Here is an 18815-nt window from a genome sequence, read left to right as displayed (position 1 = left end):
ATGATGATTTAGTATTCATTGATACAAAACTTTCTGAAAATTTTATTTGCATATGTAAACTGAAAGCCATATGAAGCATCCCAGGAGCCCTTCATGCGTCTTAATGGCTGGTTGCTGCAGCCTGTGTCTGTCATCACTCACACAGCTTTCTTTAGATGACAGTATGCAAATGTGTCTACTACATCTTAGCTCCTCATTGGGGCCAATAATTCTAAAAAAGAGCGGTGGACTTTGAAATTAGTGGCCCTGATGTCAGATATAATGGACATTCTGTTTTGATACTTAATCAAAATTTGACAAGTGTTAGTTTCTTAAAGGTAATTGCATCATTTACTCTGAACCGTATTAGTGTTACATTAAGATCCACTGGCCTTTCTTGCATTTTGAATGAGTCTTTTACCCATGCATGGTTTTGTGACATCATTCATTGGTCGTTTAGGAAATACGATGCACTGAGTTATGCAGATCTTCCAAATGTTAAAACATTTTGTTATAGAATATTTTTTTAAAAAATCACACTCATTAGCATCACTGAAGTCATCAGAAAAGTCTTAAGCATTGGGAAGTAGTTAGGCTCACAGCAGTGGATATGAATTTTCCAAAATTTCTAATTTTCCCTTGAAAGCTTGCATTCTATCGTTGGCAGCAAATAGTTGTTTTCTTTGAAATGACAGGTAAGTGTCTGGCAAATACCCAAATCTAAATAATCATTGATGGTCTTTCTTTTTAAGAAAAAGTGGTATCCTGTAGGGGATGGGGGACAAGTGGCTGTTTCAGCTCACAACTCTTAACAACTGTACAGGCCACTTGGGCCCTTGTAGTAACCATCATGCTTTGGTTGCAGCAAATGTGCTTTATGTGGACCTCCCACGGTGTCACACAGAATACTAAAAGGTGTGTACTTAATGATAGGGATTTAAGATTAGTTTTTACTGCATCAGGACATTCTTAAATGAATTGGTTTTTTTTAACTGCAAGTGTGTGATGGTGCAGAACACAGTGCGATGTGTACTACAGTAAGGAATACTAGTTCACTTTAGTGCTCCTACTTTCCGTGGCACTTCCCAGGTGCCAGCAGTTTTACTCATCTTTGCCTTTGCACCATCAATGCAAATGTACACACACACACACACACACACACACACACACACACACACTCACACTCACACTCCCACCCCCCGGCCTTATTATGAAAGACAGTTTTGACTGCATGGGGCCTCCTGTTGGAAATCCGCAGGAGCCCACGGATCACATGTTAAAAACCCTCCTCTGTTCTGTCATTCCTGATGGGAAATGTTGTCTCATCCTACGTTAAATTCCTCTGACTCCTTAAGAGATGTTTGGATACACTTTTCCAGCGATTACCTCCCTTTTCCTTCACCATCAAACTTATAATTGCTATATCTTTTTAGTATGTTTATTTTCTTATTATTTTGGGTATTCTTGTGTTGCTTATTTTCAGATCACTTGTTCAGTTACATGTCAAGAAAAAAATGGATATTTGCCATTGGGATTTTGATTGAGATTACATTAAATTTATAATGAATTTGAGGGGAATTGACATTTTTACAACATCGAGTTTTCCCATCTAGGAACATAGTATGTCTTTTCATTTATTCAGTTCTTAACTAAAATTTTGTATTTTATTAAATGGATCTTAACTGTCTTTGCTGTTATAAAGGGGCCTTTTTCCATTATATTTTCTAGTTGGTTATTATAGGTGCAGGGAAAGTTGATTTTCATGTTTACCTTGCATGTACATTTTTAAAAGTTTTTCAATTGAATTTCTTGAATTTTTTTAGGTAGATAGCAATATCATCTTCAAGTGATAATAGTTTTTCTTAATTTCCTTTTTTTTTTCTTTATTGCATTGGCTAAGATCTCCCATATAATATTTCATAGAGATACTGGGCCTCTTTTGCTTGTTCCTGACTTGAGAGGCAATACTTACTGTTTCTCCATTAGGTATTTTTGAGGTTTTTGATAACTTTTTTAAAAAAAACTAGCTAAGAAAATTTTGATTTACCTTTTATTTCTTATGTATTAAAAGCTTTTTAAGACTAGTAAAAAGTAAATTTTATTAGTTTACTCCTAGCACCATTTGAGGTGATCAAATTAGTTTCTCTTTTACTTTGTTAACATTGTGAATTGTTTTAAAATAGCTCTCCTATTATCGAACCATCATTCCATTCCTGGAATGAACTTTATTTAGTTACAGTTAAAACCTAGACTTTTTTTGCGCCTTTTTTTTTTTTTTTTTTTTTAATTTTGAATATAGTCTCATAGCCGAGATTGGCGTTCAATCCTTTTTCTTCTGGTTTTGTTTTTAGGACTATTAATACGGTAAGGAATTGAACTTTCAGTCTCTTTCTGTCCTCTGATATAGTTTAAATTACATAATAGTTATTTGTTTCTTGTGGGTTTGGTAAAGTTTGCCTGCGAAAATCATCTAGCCCTCTCCTGTTTTGGGGAGGATTTATGAGTGACCACTTTGAATTGATCTTACAATGTTTTTATAATTAAAGAAACTTCATGCTAGCATGGGTCATGTTTCTTTTTGCTACTGTAGGTTCGGCACCTAATAGTTCAGTGCTAGGCATACAGAAAGTGTTCACAAAATTTGTTGAATGAATCCAAATAGGCTTGAATAGTGATTTTACTTTGCTGAAGTTTTATTTGAACTATGTTAATTTTTCTTTTTTTTCTTTCTTTCTTTTTTTTTTCCTCCCCCAAAGTTCCACTCTTATCCTGGGGACCCAGCTTTAACTTTAGCATCTGGTATGTTGAACTTAGTGGCATTGATGATCCTGATGTAGTACAACCCTGTCTCAACTGGTATAGCAAGGTAGGACTGTATTTAACAACCCTGCTTGTGTGTTTCTGTTGACTGTAAAGGAAGAATTGTGTCAGTCTCTTGTCTTCATTGAGAATAATTTAAAATACTGAGAGTAGTGATAATCATTATGATTAATCAACTAACAGTTATTAAGCATTTACATTCCGTCAGCTTTTAAGCAATCTTTATAACTTATTTAATCATTACCACGCTGAGATTAGTATAATTACTATCCATATTTTACAGATGATGAAATGGAGCAATGGGAGGTTAAGTATTTTGCCTAAGGTCACACAGTTGTAAAGTGTTCAAGCCAGTATATAAGCTCAGGCATTCTGATTCCAGAGTCTTCCATTATATTATTATATCCATATGGCCCAGAGTTTTGTTTTTAAGTTATATTGATAGAAATATTTCAACACAGTTTTTAGTGGGGTAGTTGTGGTTCTAAATTGCTTTTATAATACATCCCGCTATTGTGTTTGTGTTGATTAAAGTAGAAATTTTTACTTTTCCTTTTAAAGAATTTGAAATAGTTTCTATAAATATTATGATCTTGTGCTTACAGGAAGAATAAAAATTATATTTAACAGTTTTATTCATAGGTCAATTTTATACAGTAGATACAGCCTGAAAAATGTGAATTTAAATTACTAAGAAATAGGTCTTTTGGGGTTTTTTGAACACCTATTATATACTTCATTTTTCTTTTTAATGTTTATTTATTTGACTCTTGGATAATTTTTTTTCTGAGGGTGGGACTCTCTTCCTTGTCATGGTGATAAAGCTTTAGTCTAATCACCAGTTCCTGGTATTTTATTTGCAAGAAGGGGTAAACTGATCTACTCATAGGAGATTGGGTAGCAATGTAGGTCTTTGTAAGGTTTTTAAAATGGAATTTCAGTTCTTTTCTGGTCAGCTTAATTGAGGAACTTTCTGTTTGACTACCATGTTTCCCTTAAAATAAGACCTAGCCGGACCATCAGCTCTAATACATCTTTTGGAGGAAAAATTAATATTACACCCAGTCTTATATAAGACCTAGTATTATATTATACTGGTATTATGTTATGTTATATTACATAAGACCTGGTATTATATTAATTATATTCTATTATATTACATTACATTAGACCACGTCTTATATTATATAAGTCTTATTTTAATATAAGACCGGGTCTTATATTAATTTTTCCTCCAAAAGACTCATCCAAAAGAGCTGATGGTCTCCTAGGTCTTATTTTCGTGGAAACACAGTAATTTGTTTTTGGCATTTCATTATATTCAATTTAAAATAAAGGGTGACTTTTAGTATTTTCTGTATTTATCATATATTTTTGGATTTCTTATAACATTGTAAGTTCCTGCAAGTTAGATACGATATTTTTAAACATTGAAAATCATCTTACAGTGTTATGCACATAATAGATAGTATATGCTTAAAATCTTCTAAATGTGGTTCTTTAAAAAAAAAGCTTATGTCCTCTGATAATTAATTAAAATTTTCCCTTTAGCCTATGATATGTATATGTGTGTTTTCTTTAATATATTTGCACAAATCTCTTGATATTGCAGGGAGTTGCAAATTTCACCTATGTCCTCAACATTGTGGAGAGATTATATTTGAAAACTTAAAATTGTTCAATCATACTCACTTTTCACTGTCTTATGAACCTCTGGAAATTAAAATCTTCACCCTTTGATTTTCAGTCCTTTTTTGAAGCATTAAAATTGTTATTTCATAAGTCCTCTCCTACTATGTATCTATATACAGCCTGATGGAAAATTTAAAATGTGGATGTGATTCAGACTTTTATTTAAAGTCAACATAATTAAAAAGGTATTACTGTTTAGTGCGGTTCTAGATAGGTATGATAAATCTTTACATACAGGTCAAGGGAAAGAAAATAATAATGTTAAATTAGTTTGGATATAGGATAAGGGAAAATCTTGGTTAACTGTAGTGTTTAAGGAAAAAGTATTTTGATAACTTTTTATTAATAAAAAAAGAATACCAGCCAACTATAAACTGACTTGTGTTTCAAGTCTTGTCAATCTTCCTGAAAGGTAGTAGTTTATTTTCTTGATTTATTAAAGGATATTGCTTACAATTAAATCATATTTTTGTTTGGTTGGCATGTACTGCTTCTGTGTCATCAGTTTATTTTATTCTTATGTAGAAAATTTGTGGAAAGCTCAACATATTCTTGAAGTCACTATTGTTTTATTGTTTTAAATTCTGTATATGAGCTTATATTTTTTGCATTCATCCTATTATGGGAAAGAGTTAGTAAACTAAACATTCCTCTTTTTGGATTCTAGTTAATTGAGATTTTTACTTATTGCTGTTTAATAGATGAGGTAGCCCAAATTTAGAAAAAAATATAAAATTTAAATAGTCTCTGATGATTTTGAGTCATAAAACCTGTTTGTGAATTTGAAATACATAAATATTTGATAATATTTATCATTCAAGTGGTAATACTAAGAACCAAGAACGAAAAGTATAATTTATGTACATTATTTAATGGCTTTTCTGTTTTCAGTACCAACAGTGTAATCGGACTAGTAAAAACTATGAAAATTATAATTTTTGCAGTCTTAAGTAGGCTTTGATAAACAGTTTTTCTGCTTTTCTTGAAAGTTCAGGCTCTAGGTCTGCTTTCATCTTTTTATATCTTTCATGTTTATGAAATACATACTTGTATGTATATATATATATAGATAATATATCTGTATATCATTATCTCTTTCATATCATTTTCTGCTACATACTTTGTGACCTTTGGCAAGTTAATACAATTGACTAAGTGTAAGGTTTGCCATTTAAAAGCGGAAATAACGATACTAATGAATAGGGTTAGTATAATGCTTAGCACATAGTAAATGCTCCCTTTAGATTAGGCGTCACTTATTATTTCCTATAGTAATAACTAAGCAAATCTCTTCTTTTCACACTTTTCTTGTGTTCCAGTAGTACCGTGAACAGGAAGCCATTCGCCTTTGCCTAAAACACTTTCGACAGCACAACTATACGGAAGCCTTCGAGTCACTGCAGAAGAAAACCAAGATTGCCCTGGAGCATCCCATGCTAACAGATCTGCACGATAAACTGGTGTTGAAGGGTGATTTTGATGCTTGTGAAGAGCTAATTGAAAAAGCTGTAAATGGTATGTTATACACACGTAAACCTGGATTGATTCGGGTGATTTTAAGTATATACAAGAAACAGTTTTTTAAGAAGAATGTAGGATTATCCCCATTACTAGTTTCTTTTTTTTTTCCTTCCTGTCTTTTTACTCTGGAAAGACTGTTAGTTCCTTGGGTTAGGGATTTCTTTTATTAGGGTCCGTAATGTAATGAGACTTAAAAAACAAAAAGAAACACATTGAACTCACATCTCTAAATCTAATTTGTCATCTTGGGAAACCATGCACATATAGACACTAACACTGACTAGTGCTAAACCACGTTAGAAAAAGGCTTTTAATGTCACCTTCAGTATTAGTGCCTGTTCCTTTATGTATTTTTGTTGGTAACAAATTGTCATTTTTCAGTAGTATAATTTGGGGAGGAGGATGGCTGACTAAGCCAAAAAATGTTATTAGTAGGTAATTCGAATGAACGAGGAGCTGTAAATTGCAAACATCTTCTGTGTGGTGTGAATGCTACATAATTGCTGATATTCTTGGATGGCCTATATTCTGATTTTGAAAGAAATGTGAATGGTGGAACATAATATAACCTTGCAAGATAATTAATTGTTTTGGAGGATGACATCCGATTGAATAGTTAAGGTCTGACATGTTTTATTATTTTAAGAAAGGATCTCTGTTGTTGCTTTATAGAATGGCATCCTTTTAAAAAATCTCCCACAGTGACTTTCGTGATCTCAAAGCACAGCGCTGGTGCTTGTGGTATAATAAAAAATAAATATTTGATCTTTGTCCAGTTCCTGGCACACAGCTGCTAAAACCCTTGGCATCTGCGGAGGGAAAAGAGTGTCCTGTATGCTAAGATAACTGGTGGCTGGGGTCCCTACATAGCTTCAGATCTCCAGAGACCAAACCGTGTGATTAAGAGGGCTGGAACTTTCAGCACCCCCACCTCTCAATCCCCTCCCCCTCCACCGCTCCCCCCTCCCCCCACCTCTCACCCCCTTTTCCCCCCACCTCTCACCCCCTTCCCCCCCACCTCCCACGCCCATTCCCCCCCCACGACCTCTGAAGAGCAGAGAGGGGTCAGAGATGGAGTTCACCAATGACCAGTGTTTTAACCAATCATGCCTACATAATGGAACCTCCCCCTAAAACCCTAAACAACAGGGTTCAGAGAGATTCCAGTTTGGTGAGCACATCATGGTGCTGGGAGGGTGGCATGGGGGGGGGGGAGAAAGACAGACAGACACACACCCCGACCCCAACACACACCAGCACACCTGCACCCTAGTACATTGCCACGTGCCTTTCTTCCATCCGGATGTTCCTGGGTTGTAGCCTTCATAATTCACCAGTAAGAACAAGTAAGCATTTTCCTCACTTCTGTGATCACTCTAGTGAATTACCGCACCTGAGGGGAGGCTGGTGGGAGCCCCTGGTTTATAGCTGGTAGGTTGGAAGTATGGCTGTTCCAGGACTTGTGCTCAGCGTCTGAAGGGCGGATTGTCTTATGGAACTGAGCCTTTTAACTTGTGGAGTCAGCCAACTCCACGTAGTGTCAGAATTAAACTGAATGGTTGGATACCCAGGTGGTGTCAAAGAATTGGAGAAATGGTTGATGTAAGAAAAAAACCCCACACATTTGGTGGCAGAAGCATTGTGAGTAAAAACAGCTGAACACTCAATATGAAACTTGTGGAATGAAATTTGGTGAATCTTTTTACAGAAAGAAATAAAGAATATAGACTTTCTCAATGCTCTGCTTTCATATATTTTAATCTTACCACTTATTCAATATTATTAGGTACTCATTTGTAGATATTGGTTGACTAGTTTACAACAGAAGAAAACAGAACCAGTACTGCCTGCCTATTTAAACTTACAGTGAGTTGCTTCTAACTCTGTTGAGTTATAATAACAAATCTGCCTCTCAGCCTTGTGCATTGTTACTGCTTATTTATTGGTAATGATACATGCAAATAAATGACTATGTTTGAAGTAGAGTATACTTTGAAATATAAACAAATAGAATAAGTATGATAATCAGTCTCTTCCCAAACCATTAAAATGCCATCCGTGAAAGTACATACGTATGTATGCCATTTTGAAGAATTCCTTCAAATTTTATAGGTAATTTTATAGGTTTTTTTGTTTTGTTTCAAATCCTTATCTTTATAAAACGTAATATTTTAAGGTAAACAATAATAATAACAGCAACAAAATGCACTGACAACTCTATGTATTAACAATTACTTGGCTAAAAACAGTTACATGTTTCAAAACTGTCTTTTTAGCAATATAGTCATTTAAGAGAAAATGGTAAAATCGTGTCTAACTCTGCTACTACAGAGACTTAACTTACCCTTCTGGCGCTAGGAAGGAACCAAGTTAAATTGGTAGTAAGGATTCTTGAGACTTAGAGCCAAGTCCTATTTTTTGTACTCAACTGGCTTGCAACAGTGTTTAGTTAATAAACATTCCTTCCAGGGTTGTTCAGTTTGCTGCTGACTTCACTGATGATAATTTGTTGGACAAATAAGGAAGTAAACACTGCAGACTTTTTTTGGCTTCTGTTCCACTAAAAACATAGCAGAGAAGGGCAAGGAGTTCCTGCTTGCTAAATAGGAAAGAAAATCTAGGGAATCAAAACCATCTTCTAGCGAACATCTTTAATGGAAGAAACAAAACTTACTTTTGGTCTATGTAATGTATTACTACTCTCTTCAAGTATGGTCTGTATTTGAAGAAAGTGTCTCTCATAGGCTTCCTATTTGCCTAGAAACATCTCTACGTTTACATTCAGTTTCATTAGGGGTGGGTGATTCCTGAACCAATCTTTGCTATTTCCTCTCTAACAATGCCTGGGGGAAAAGGTAGAATCCAGTGATGATGGGGAAAAGTAATTACCTAGGAACAGGAAATTCTCAAAGATATCCTTCCTTTGCAGTGTTTGTCTGATTTCCTAAGACATGCAAGCTTACTTTTGTGAGATAAGGATGGGGTAAAACTTATTTAATAACACTCTAACAGGCTTACTAGTTCAAGTGTTTCCTAGAGTTTCAACGTGAGGTCTTTATTTCTTTTCATCCCTTCCTTTTTACCTTCTTTAAATTTCTCCCTCCCTCTATTCCCTCTCGCCTCTTATTTTTCCTCTCTCCCCCCCTTTTTGTTTCTTCTCATCCCTTGGTTTATGCAGTGGTTATTAATTCCACTGTAGGCCTGTTTCCCTCTCTTAAACGTTTTTAAAGTGACGTCTCAAATCTTGTTGGATTTAACTTTATGGCAAGGTTTTTAACTGCAAATTTAGTATCATTAATATCTGTACGGCTATTCACATTATGGGTGAGCATTGGTAGATTGTGCCTTTGAAGAATCTGTTCATTTCATCTAAATAGGTGGATTTATTGGCATGAAGTTGTTAATAATTCTGTTACTATTCTTTTAATACCGTTATATCATATCTTATTCTTGATATTGGTAACTTTTGTCTCTTTCCTTAGTAGTCTGGTTAGGTCTATTAATTTTAAGAAAACAGCTCTTGGTTTCTTTGTTTTGTCTTGTGGGGTGTTTTTTTTTTTTCCTTTTTTTTTACTCTTTTTATATTTCATTGATTTCTGCCTTTATATTTATTATTTCCTTTCTTTTACACGCTTTGGTTTTAATTTGTTCTTTTCTGTTTTCTTAAAATGAAAGCTGAGGCCATTAATAGAAATCCTTTTATAATGTAGGCATTTTTAAATTAAATTTATTGGGGTGATAATGGTTAGTAAAGTTACATAGATTTCAAGTGTATGATTCTATAATACATCATCTATATATCACATTGTGTGCTTACCACCCAGAGTCAGTTCTCCTTCCATCACCATGTATTTGATCCCCTTTATCCTTTTCTATCATTCCTGCTCCCCCCTTACCCAATAGTAACCACTAAACTGTTATCTGTGTTTATGAGTTTTTACTTCATTTGTTTGTCTTGTTCCTTTGTTGCTTTCAGTTTTATATCCCACATGAGTGAAGTCATATGGTTCTCGACTTTCTCTGTCTGACTTGTTTCACTTAGCATAATAATCTCAAGATCCAATCTATGTTGTCACAAATGGCACTATTTCATCTTTTCTTATGGCAGAATAGTATTCCATTGTGTATGTATACCACATCTTCTTTATCCAGTCATCTATCGAAGGACATTGTGGTTGTTTCCATGTCTTGGCCACCGTAAATAAAGCTGCAATGAACATCAGAGTACATATATCTTTCGGGATAAATGTTTACAGATATTTTGGGTAGATACCCAGGAGAGGGATTGCTAGGTCATATGGTAATTCTACTCTTAATTTTTTGAGGCACCTCCACACTGCCTTCCGTAGCGGCTGCTCCAGTCTGCATTCCCACCAATAGTGTATGAGGGTTCCTTTTTCTCCACAGCCTTGTTATCCACACACTTGTTATCATTTGTCTTCTCCACACATTTGTTACCATTTGTCTTGTTGATAGTAGCCATTCTAACAGGTTTGAGGTGATATCTCACTGTGGTTTTGATTTGCATTTCCCTAATAGCTAGGGAAGTTGAGCATTTTTTTCATTTATCTGTTGGCTGTTTGTCTTCTTGGGAGAAATTTCTGTTCAAGTCCTCTGCCCGTTTTTTAATTGGATTGCTTGTCTTTTTGTTGTTCAGCTGTATGAGTTCCTTGTATATTTTGGATATTAGCCTCTTATAGGAGGCGTTGTTTGCAGAAATCTTCTACCATTCAGTTGGTTGCCTCTTTATTTTGTCAATTGTTTCTTTTACTGTGCAGAAGCTTTTTAGTTTGATATAGCCTTGTTCATTTATTTTATAGCTTTTACTTCCCTTGCCTTTGAAGTCAAATTCATAAAATCGTCTTTGAACCCAAGGTCCGTAGTTTATTTCTAATGTAGGCATTTAATATCAAGAATTTCCCTCTGAACATGATATTAGCTCTATATACAAATTTTACTATGCTGGGTTTTTCATTTTTGTTCAGTTGAAAATACTTATGCATAATGACATATTTTTCTTTCCAACCGTTATGCCTTTTTCCCCCCTTGTATTTAATCTTTTGGCTGGGATACTTAGTACAAGGTTGAGGTGATGTAATGATAGTGGATTTTCTTTTGTAGTTCATGATGTAAAACGAAATGCTTCCAGCATTCATTGCTAAATATGATTTCTGATCTGGGATTTTTAGAGATCCACTATCAGATTACTAGGTAGTTAAGATTTCGTGTTATAAATGGATATTGAATTTTACCACTTTTTCTCTTTTTGTTATATGTTTTTTTTCCTACTTTACTAATCTAGGAAATCAGGGTGATTAATTTTATAATGTTAAACCTCAGATATGCTTAACTTTGTCATATACTTTTTGGTGTATTTTGAATCTAAATTAATATTTGTTAGAATTCTTCCAACTATTTTTATTAGTAACATTGGCCTTGTAATTTTTCTTTCTCTTACCTTCCTCTTCAGGTTTAGTATCATTGTAAGGCTAATCTCACACCGTGGATTGAGGAGTTAACATTTTCTTCCTATTCTCTGAATATGTATAAAATTTGAATTATTTCTTTCTCATATGCTTGGTAGAACTTAACCATTGAGCTCTCTTTGTGTTTGGAATTTGCTTAGAGAGAGTATTTTTTATCTGTCAGTTAAATTTCTTTAAATGTTTTAGTACTATTCAGGATAGTTGTTTGGTTGGTTTGACAAGTTATATTTTTCTAGCAATTTGTCAGTGTCACTTAAAGTTTTAAACTTATGGGCATAAAAATATACTTAATATCCCTTTATTATCTGTTTACTGTTTGCTGAGCAGTAAACAGTATTTTCTTGACATGTCTCTTTTTTCATTCTTTATCGTTCTTATTTATGAATTTAATCCTTTTTTCTTTTCTTCACTGTCACTCTCGCCAGAATCTTACCAAGTTCACCGGTGTTTTGAAGGAATCGTTTTCTGATTTGTTGATTCTTTGTTGTTTTTAATGTCCTTGACTTATGCTCTTTGTTTAATGTTGTCTTCTTTCTCTCTTTGGAATTAATTTGCTGTTGAGATGGATGCTTAGCTTATTAATTTCCAGACATTGTTATTTTCCCATATATGCACTTAAGGTTATTAATTTCCCTTTTCTTATTTTTCACTTGTGTTATGAGATTGTGTTTCACTTTTATCTAGTTCAATAATTTCGTTATGAAATGATATGGTTCTTTTGTGAACCAGTTATATAGTTTTCAATTTTCAAATGCATAAAGATTTTCTGGTTATTTTGTTGTTGTTACTGATTTCTAGCATGAATGAATAATGTTCAGAGTATACAGTCTGTAAATTTTAGTCCTTTGAAATTTGATGAGACTCACTATGTGGCTTACTTTGTTCAATTTTTATAAACATCATTTATACTTGCATAGAATTCTTTAGTTGTTGGAGCACTGTTCTATGTATGTCTAGTTGGTTCAGTGTACTAATCATGTTGCATAAATCTTCTTTACCAATATTGATTTTCTCAATTACTGAGAAAAACTGTATTAATGCTTCTCACTATGATTATAGAATTGTCTCCTCATAGTTGTCAGTTTTTGCGTTATATGTTTTGAAGCTGTGTTTCTAAATGCATACAAATTTTAAATTCTTTTATTTTGAATTAAATATATAATCATTATGAAGTGTTTTTAGCTCTAGTAATGTTTTGTCTTAAGGTATAAATTGTCTTACATTAAGACGTAGCCTTTCATTTGCTAAGTACTTTCATAGCCTATCTTTTCCCATTTTTTACTTTCAACCTTTCTGTATCACTTTTTTTAAAAAAGTATCTTCTATAAATTTAGTTGGGTTTTTTTTTTTTACTCTGCCTTCTTTTGATTTGAACATTTATTTACATGATTGAATTACTGGTAAACATGTAGGTTTAAACCTTCCATTTTACTCTATATATACTTTGTCATATCTGTTCTTTCTGTTTTCTTTTTGATTGTTGTCTTGTTTTCTAATCTTTTTATTTTTTTCCTTTATATTTATTTGGAAGTAATACTCTCTGTGTATTTTAGTTATGATTAGTTTAGAAATTACGACAAGTATACATACTTAACAAAAGTCATCACTGTCTTTTCCCTCTCCCCATACAAGGACTTAGTGGACTTTTCATTTCTCATCTACTCACCTTCCAACTCATATGCTCTTGTCCTTTATTTTGCTATTTTGATTCAGAGACCCTATAAAATAGTACTATTCTTGCATTATACAGTTAGTGTTCGTTAATTTTAACGAAATATTTACTAATTATTTTTTTTTTTGTATTTGCATCACTGATCTTATAGCTAGGACATCTTCCTTCTGCCTTAAGGGCATCCTTTAGAATTTCTTCTAATGCAGACTAACTCTCTCAGGTTTTGTTTGCTTGGAAATTTCATCTCTTTTCTTGAAGGATGTTTTTGCTGGTTATAGAATTCTCAGTTGACAGTTATTTTCTTCAAATAAATTTTTGGATATCATTCCACTGTTAACCAGTTTTCATTGTTGCTATCAAGAAGTAAACTGTAATTTTCAACTATTGCTTCTTTCAGTGTAATCTTTTTTCCTATGACTGTTTAAATGTCTTATCTTTTTTTTAGGTTATTTTATAATATTGACAGGGCAACTCCAGTGTGGCTGCACTGTTAGGTTTTTTGTGTATTTTGGTTTTCTCTCAAATATATGTTGCCTTTGTCTATCTTTCATTCCTTTCATTTTCTCATTTATCCTAAACTGCACATTTGTGTTGAATTCTTCAAGCTTCTCTAAATCCTTTATCTCTTTTCCATTACTATATTATCAGTAGGATCTTCTCTCCTTACACTTTGACCTTCATTTCTGTGATGTTTTCATTTTTTTCCTTCCTCTTTTCCTTCAACTCTGACAATTCATGTATTATTTCCTCTTGTTGTCTTACCCTATCTTTTCCAACTATTCATATCTCTACAACTGTTTATATCTCTAATTTGTGCTCATGTTTTATAGGGAGTGTTGCTTACTGCACTTTTTTATAATTCGTGGAAAAGTATTTGGCCATTTTCAGTTACATTTTTCTGTTGATGCAGATTCATTTGCCACTTTAAAAATGTCTTTCTTCCTTTTCCATTTTACATCTTTGTGTAAATCTTAAGTTGATTTCTTGTTTCAGTATTATTAATCTTTGAATGACACACGTTTTTCCTAACTGTACTAAGGAGGGTTTAGTAAGATTTTTGCTTTTCCCTTAGGATCCTGTTTCCTCTCAGCAGTAACTCAGAATGCAAAAATCTCTTTTTTTCCTCTACCTCACTGCCAGACTGCTTTTGAAACGTGGCTTCTTTCCATATTCCTGCCCATTCATGCTTTTGTTTATGCTGTATTACCTTCGCTGGTTACTTTCCCTTACATCACTGTTCACTTTTAACTCATTATTCAAGGTCAGCTCTTTCAAGACAAGTTCTTACGTTATTCCCGTGCCCTAGTAGTTTCCCCTTTTCTTAACTCCTGTTAGCTTTTGTACCATATTTCTCATTTTGTGCATAAAAGATTGTTAGTTTTCTGCCATGTGCAGTTCCAAATATCACATAATTATCGTTGTCATAACTAATATATATTTGAGGGCTTTATAATGTACTGTTTAATCTTCTGAACCATATATATATATATATATATATATATATATATATATATATATATTTAATTCTCATGCCTACCTTCTAGGATAAGTTATTGTTATCCCCGTTTAATAAATGAAAATGATCAAATAGTTTTCCTAAGACAGCATAGCTAGTAAGTGGCAGAACTAAGATTTAAATCTATACTCTTTACCACTATGCTTTACTGCCTTAGTAAATACTTACTGGCTCAGTTTCCCCATTATTTATTATTGCACTAAAAATGCCATAATTCATATATTTCTCTTCAGAATTTGAACCAACTGCTAAAATGATTTTTTAAAATCTGGTTTAGGGGCCGGCCCGGTAGCTCAGACAGTTAGAGCTCCATGCTCCTAACTCCGAAGGCTGCCGGTTCGATTCCCACATGGGCCAGTGGGCTCTCAACCACAAGGTTGCCGGTTCAACTCCTCGAGTCCCGCAAGGGATGGTGGGCTCTGCCCCCTGCAACTAAGATTGAACACGGCACCTTGAGCTGAGCTGCCTCCCGGATGGCTCAGTTGTTGGTTGGAGCGCGGGCTCCCAACCACAAGGTTGCCAGTTCAATTCCTTGAGTCCCGCAAGGGATGGTGGGCAGTGCCCCCTGCAACTAAAATTGAACATGGCACTTTGAGCTGAGCTGCCGCTGAGCTCCCGGATGGCTCAGTTGGTTGGAGCTTGTCCTCTCAACCACAAGGTTGCCGGTTCAACTCCCGCAAGGGATGGTGGGCTGTGCCCTCTGCAACTAGCAACGGCAACTGGACCTGGAGCTGAGCTGCGCCCTCCACAACTAAGACTGAAAGAACAACAACTTGAAGCTGAACAGAACCCTCCACAACTAAGATTGAAAGGACAACAATTTGACCATTGTTCCCCAATAAAGTCCTGTTCCCCTTCCCCAATAAAATCTTAAAAAAAAAAAAACTTTAAAAAAAAAAAAGAAGAAAAAAAATCTGGTTTACCCAGCCATTATTATTCTTGAATTATCAGAAGGCTTTTATGCTCTACACGTTATTTACCTATAAGTGAATTTTTAATTTTTCTTTTGAACGTAATCTCTGTTTTGGTGAGAAATCAGTTTGAAAGAAGTTTGGGTATGAGCAGCAGTACCGTAATCTATGCTTTTGTGTGTGGGGGGGGGGGGTGGTCTTAGATGAGATTTGGTCATTATTTCTTTATGTGAGTAGAAGCTTTCTTCTAAGTTTCATGTTTTAATCACGTAGTTTTAAAGATAATATTCACTATTGGAGACAAGAACAGCTTGTGCCTAGCTAGGACTGTATGAAATGTGTTTACTTAAAATAGTCATAATGGTAGGATAAAAATGAGGCAGTATTGGACCTTGAGACTTTAAATAGTTTGAAAATTGTTAGCAACTAGATCTCTCTGTGCTTTCTCCTAAGTGATATATGCATTTCTTTTTTCTAGTTTGACTTTTGTCAGACCCTCTTATGACTTTCTTGCTTAGATTTTTGTCAAAAGTAGACATATAGAAATATTAGCAACTGCCTGACTTCCTCTGCAACGTAGAAGTAATTTTTTAAATGTAGATAGTTCACAAGCATGTTTAAGTGCCTTGTTTTTAAATTGGTTTTTGAGACGTTTAAAACAATGTAATGGGTGTTGTCATATTTTTGTAGATGAGAAGGTCATTGTTTCAATAGAGAGCCTACATTTTTTCCCTGAATCATATTTTTGTAGATGAGAAGGTCATTGTTTCAATAGAGAGCCTACATTTTTTCCCTGAATCATATAGACTATCTACAAGTAAGTATATTAAAACAAAAGTTATTGGCAAGACCTTTCAAGAATTAGAAATACAGGGAACCTGGTAAAATTATTTGGGACATAGAGGTGTCAACTTTTCATTTGTTTTTAGATCCAGAAAGGGAGTTATTTTACATTAAGACAAGGTACTGAAAGCAATGTAATTTGAAAAAAAATCTTTACCCTGCTTTAATGTTTGTAAAATTTTGTTGATTGCCTCAAATGGTTTCAAGCTTATGACTGTTTGATTTCTAAAACTTAAACTTTTCTATTAAATCAAGTTTCTTTCGTGTGTCTCTTATGGATGTGAAACAGAATTTACTGTTTACCAGAACCTCAATCAACATTTGTATTACCACTTTCTTTTTGAAAGTATAAAAGAAGATTCATAAACATGTTATTTTATTGAAAATAGCTACTAAATCTAACCTGCTCCATGTCTGATCTGGACTGTTTATTGATGACCCTGGCAAAAGGCAATAATATGTATTTAGAGTACATTAAATGAGGGTCATTTTTAATTTATCATGTTTCTCTGCAAGGTGCAACATAGTTTTTTTTTAAGTCCATATAATATTTTTTGTTTGGAGTTGTGAAAGAATTTAATATTATAAAATGAAAATGTAAGAAGGTAATGATAGAGTTGGATAGTTGTAGTGTAGAGAGATGGGAGAGGACTGGAATTCATAAATTTCTAGCTTTTGTGTCTTATGTGAAACCATAATTTCTCCAAAAGAAGAGGTGTTTTGTTTTGTTTTTGTTTTTGTTTTTTGATGTAACAGCTAGCTTCACAAATTGACCATTGCTTATATGGAACCACTTCCAACAAGCAGGAATACTTCTTGGAAAGTCAGTAATCGGGAGTAGTAGCAAACCAGTGTTCCAGAGAAGAAACTAAACATAAAAAGTCAACTTTAGCCATAGTAGCCAGTGTCTTTATTTAAGAGAGGGATTACATTTTTTGCTTTAAATTATAAATGATATATTTCAACAACTTTAGTTTTATTCCTCTTTTATTCTGTTGGATTTGTTTAATGTTGTAGAATGTTCTGGTATGGTGAGTTTTATTTCCCAAAGTCTTACTTTTTTTCATGTGTTATTGAATAGGTGAGTTTTGTTATGTGTGTTATTATAGTGTTTTATCTTAGATTGTAGTTTAAAAACTGATCTATTATATCTGTGTTAGTCTGTTATGTTATATGTCCGTATTCATATGCAGTCTATGAAAAGAGTTGAAAAGAAAAGGTTTGGGCTTTGGAATTGAGTTTTATACCTTTTCTTTAGATTTCTTGGGCATGTTATTTAACTTCTCTGAATCTTGATTTTCTAATCTTTGCAGTAGTTAATCATGACTATTGCATAAGTTTATTTGCAGTAGTAAATGAGTAAACCTTTGTGGTGTCTTGCACAGAGTAGGTATCAGTAAAAGTCCATTCTTTATTCTTTGGTAAGATCTTTTTAAAAAGTTATGATAATGCTACATCTAAATAATTTTCTTCAGCTTTTGTAATAGTCTTCACAGAAGAATAAGAGATATCAAAGAGAATTGTGTGACTTTTAGACCAGTGAAGACAAAAGGAATTTGTTAGAGAAAGAGGGAACCAAATTAAAAAGTTCCCAAAACAATTTTTAAAAATGTGTGCTTGACTCCGCTGTGTGAAATGGTGTGGCTTGTCAGGGTGCCATTGTGTACATGGAATAAGCTTTATTGGAAGTAAGACTTTTGTGAGCAGTTTGTTTACATGTAAGGAACTTAGTAACATTAAGATGACAAAGAAACTGTCAACCATGTGGCTAGTAAAGTTTCCCACCCCCTGCCTTTTCTTCCTTTTCTAAGCATTTATTATACACTGAGCATCTCTGATGCTATGCCATTAACTACCATTATTTAGGAGAAGATTAATTTTCCTAGAGTAAGGTCATCATAATTTCTAATATTTACATTTGGAATACTTAATATTTTAAATTTAGGAAATAATATCTTCTGCAAGCCTGATTGTAAATCCTTTGAGTGTATTTGGCTCTCTTTGTCCTTGTTAAAAACAAACTAATGTCATTGTACAAAGTACTGCTTATAGGAATGTCGATGTGCCTAGTGAGCTGTGAAGAATGGACATTTCAGGGATAACAAAGGATGTGAAAATGGATCATATTGGTAATAACAATATGTTATAAAAACAAAAGTTCTCCCAAGGTTTAGAAACAGTTCCATGTATCTAGTTATTTTGTGACTTTAGTTATGGTAATTACAGTGCTCAATGTAAAAAATTGGAAAAACAGAAAAGTACAAAGAAGAAACCCCCAAATCAAAAATCACCCTAATCCTGCCAAATCAGTTTCACAATTTAAATGTTTTTAAATTAAATTTATTGGGGTGATATTGGTTAGTAAAATTACATAG

General features: G+C 33.7%; 1 protein-coding gene across 9 annotated transcripts in view; it reads left to right on the top strand.

Moving 5' to 3' along the window:
* Nucleotides 1–18815, top strand: part of MKLN1 (muskelin 1) — a 283551-nt gene that overhangs the window by 187605 nt on the left and 77131 nt on the right. For 8 of the 9 annotated variants that reach the window (XM_074315595.1, XM_074315597.1, XM_074315599.1 and 5 more), the window contains 2 exons: nucleotides 2736–2845; nucleotides 5814–6006. In XM_074315595.1, the coding sequence (XP_074171696.1) occupies nucleotides 2736–2845; nucleotides 5814–6006 (303 nt within the window). Of the gene's footprint in view, nucleotides 1–2735; nucleotides 2846–5810; nucleotides 6007–18815 lie in introns of those variants that run through there. The other variant, XM_019751101.2, reaches the window with a different exon arrangement.

This window comes from Rhinolophus sinicus, linkage group LG11 (assembly GCF_036562045.2).
Source record: "Rhinolophus sinicus isolate RSC01 linkage group LG11, ASM3656204v1, whole genome shotgun sequence".
In the NCBI taxonomy this organism is placed as follows: Eukaryota; Metazoa; Chordata; class Mammalia; order Chiroptera; family Rhinolophidae; genus Rhinolophus; species Rhinolophus sinicus.
This window is presented reverse-complemented; position numbering and strand designations above follow the sequence as displayed.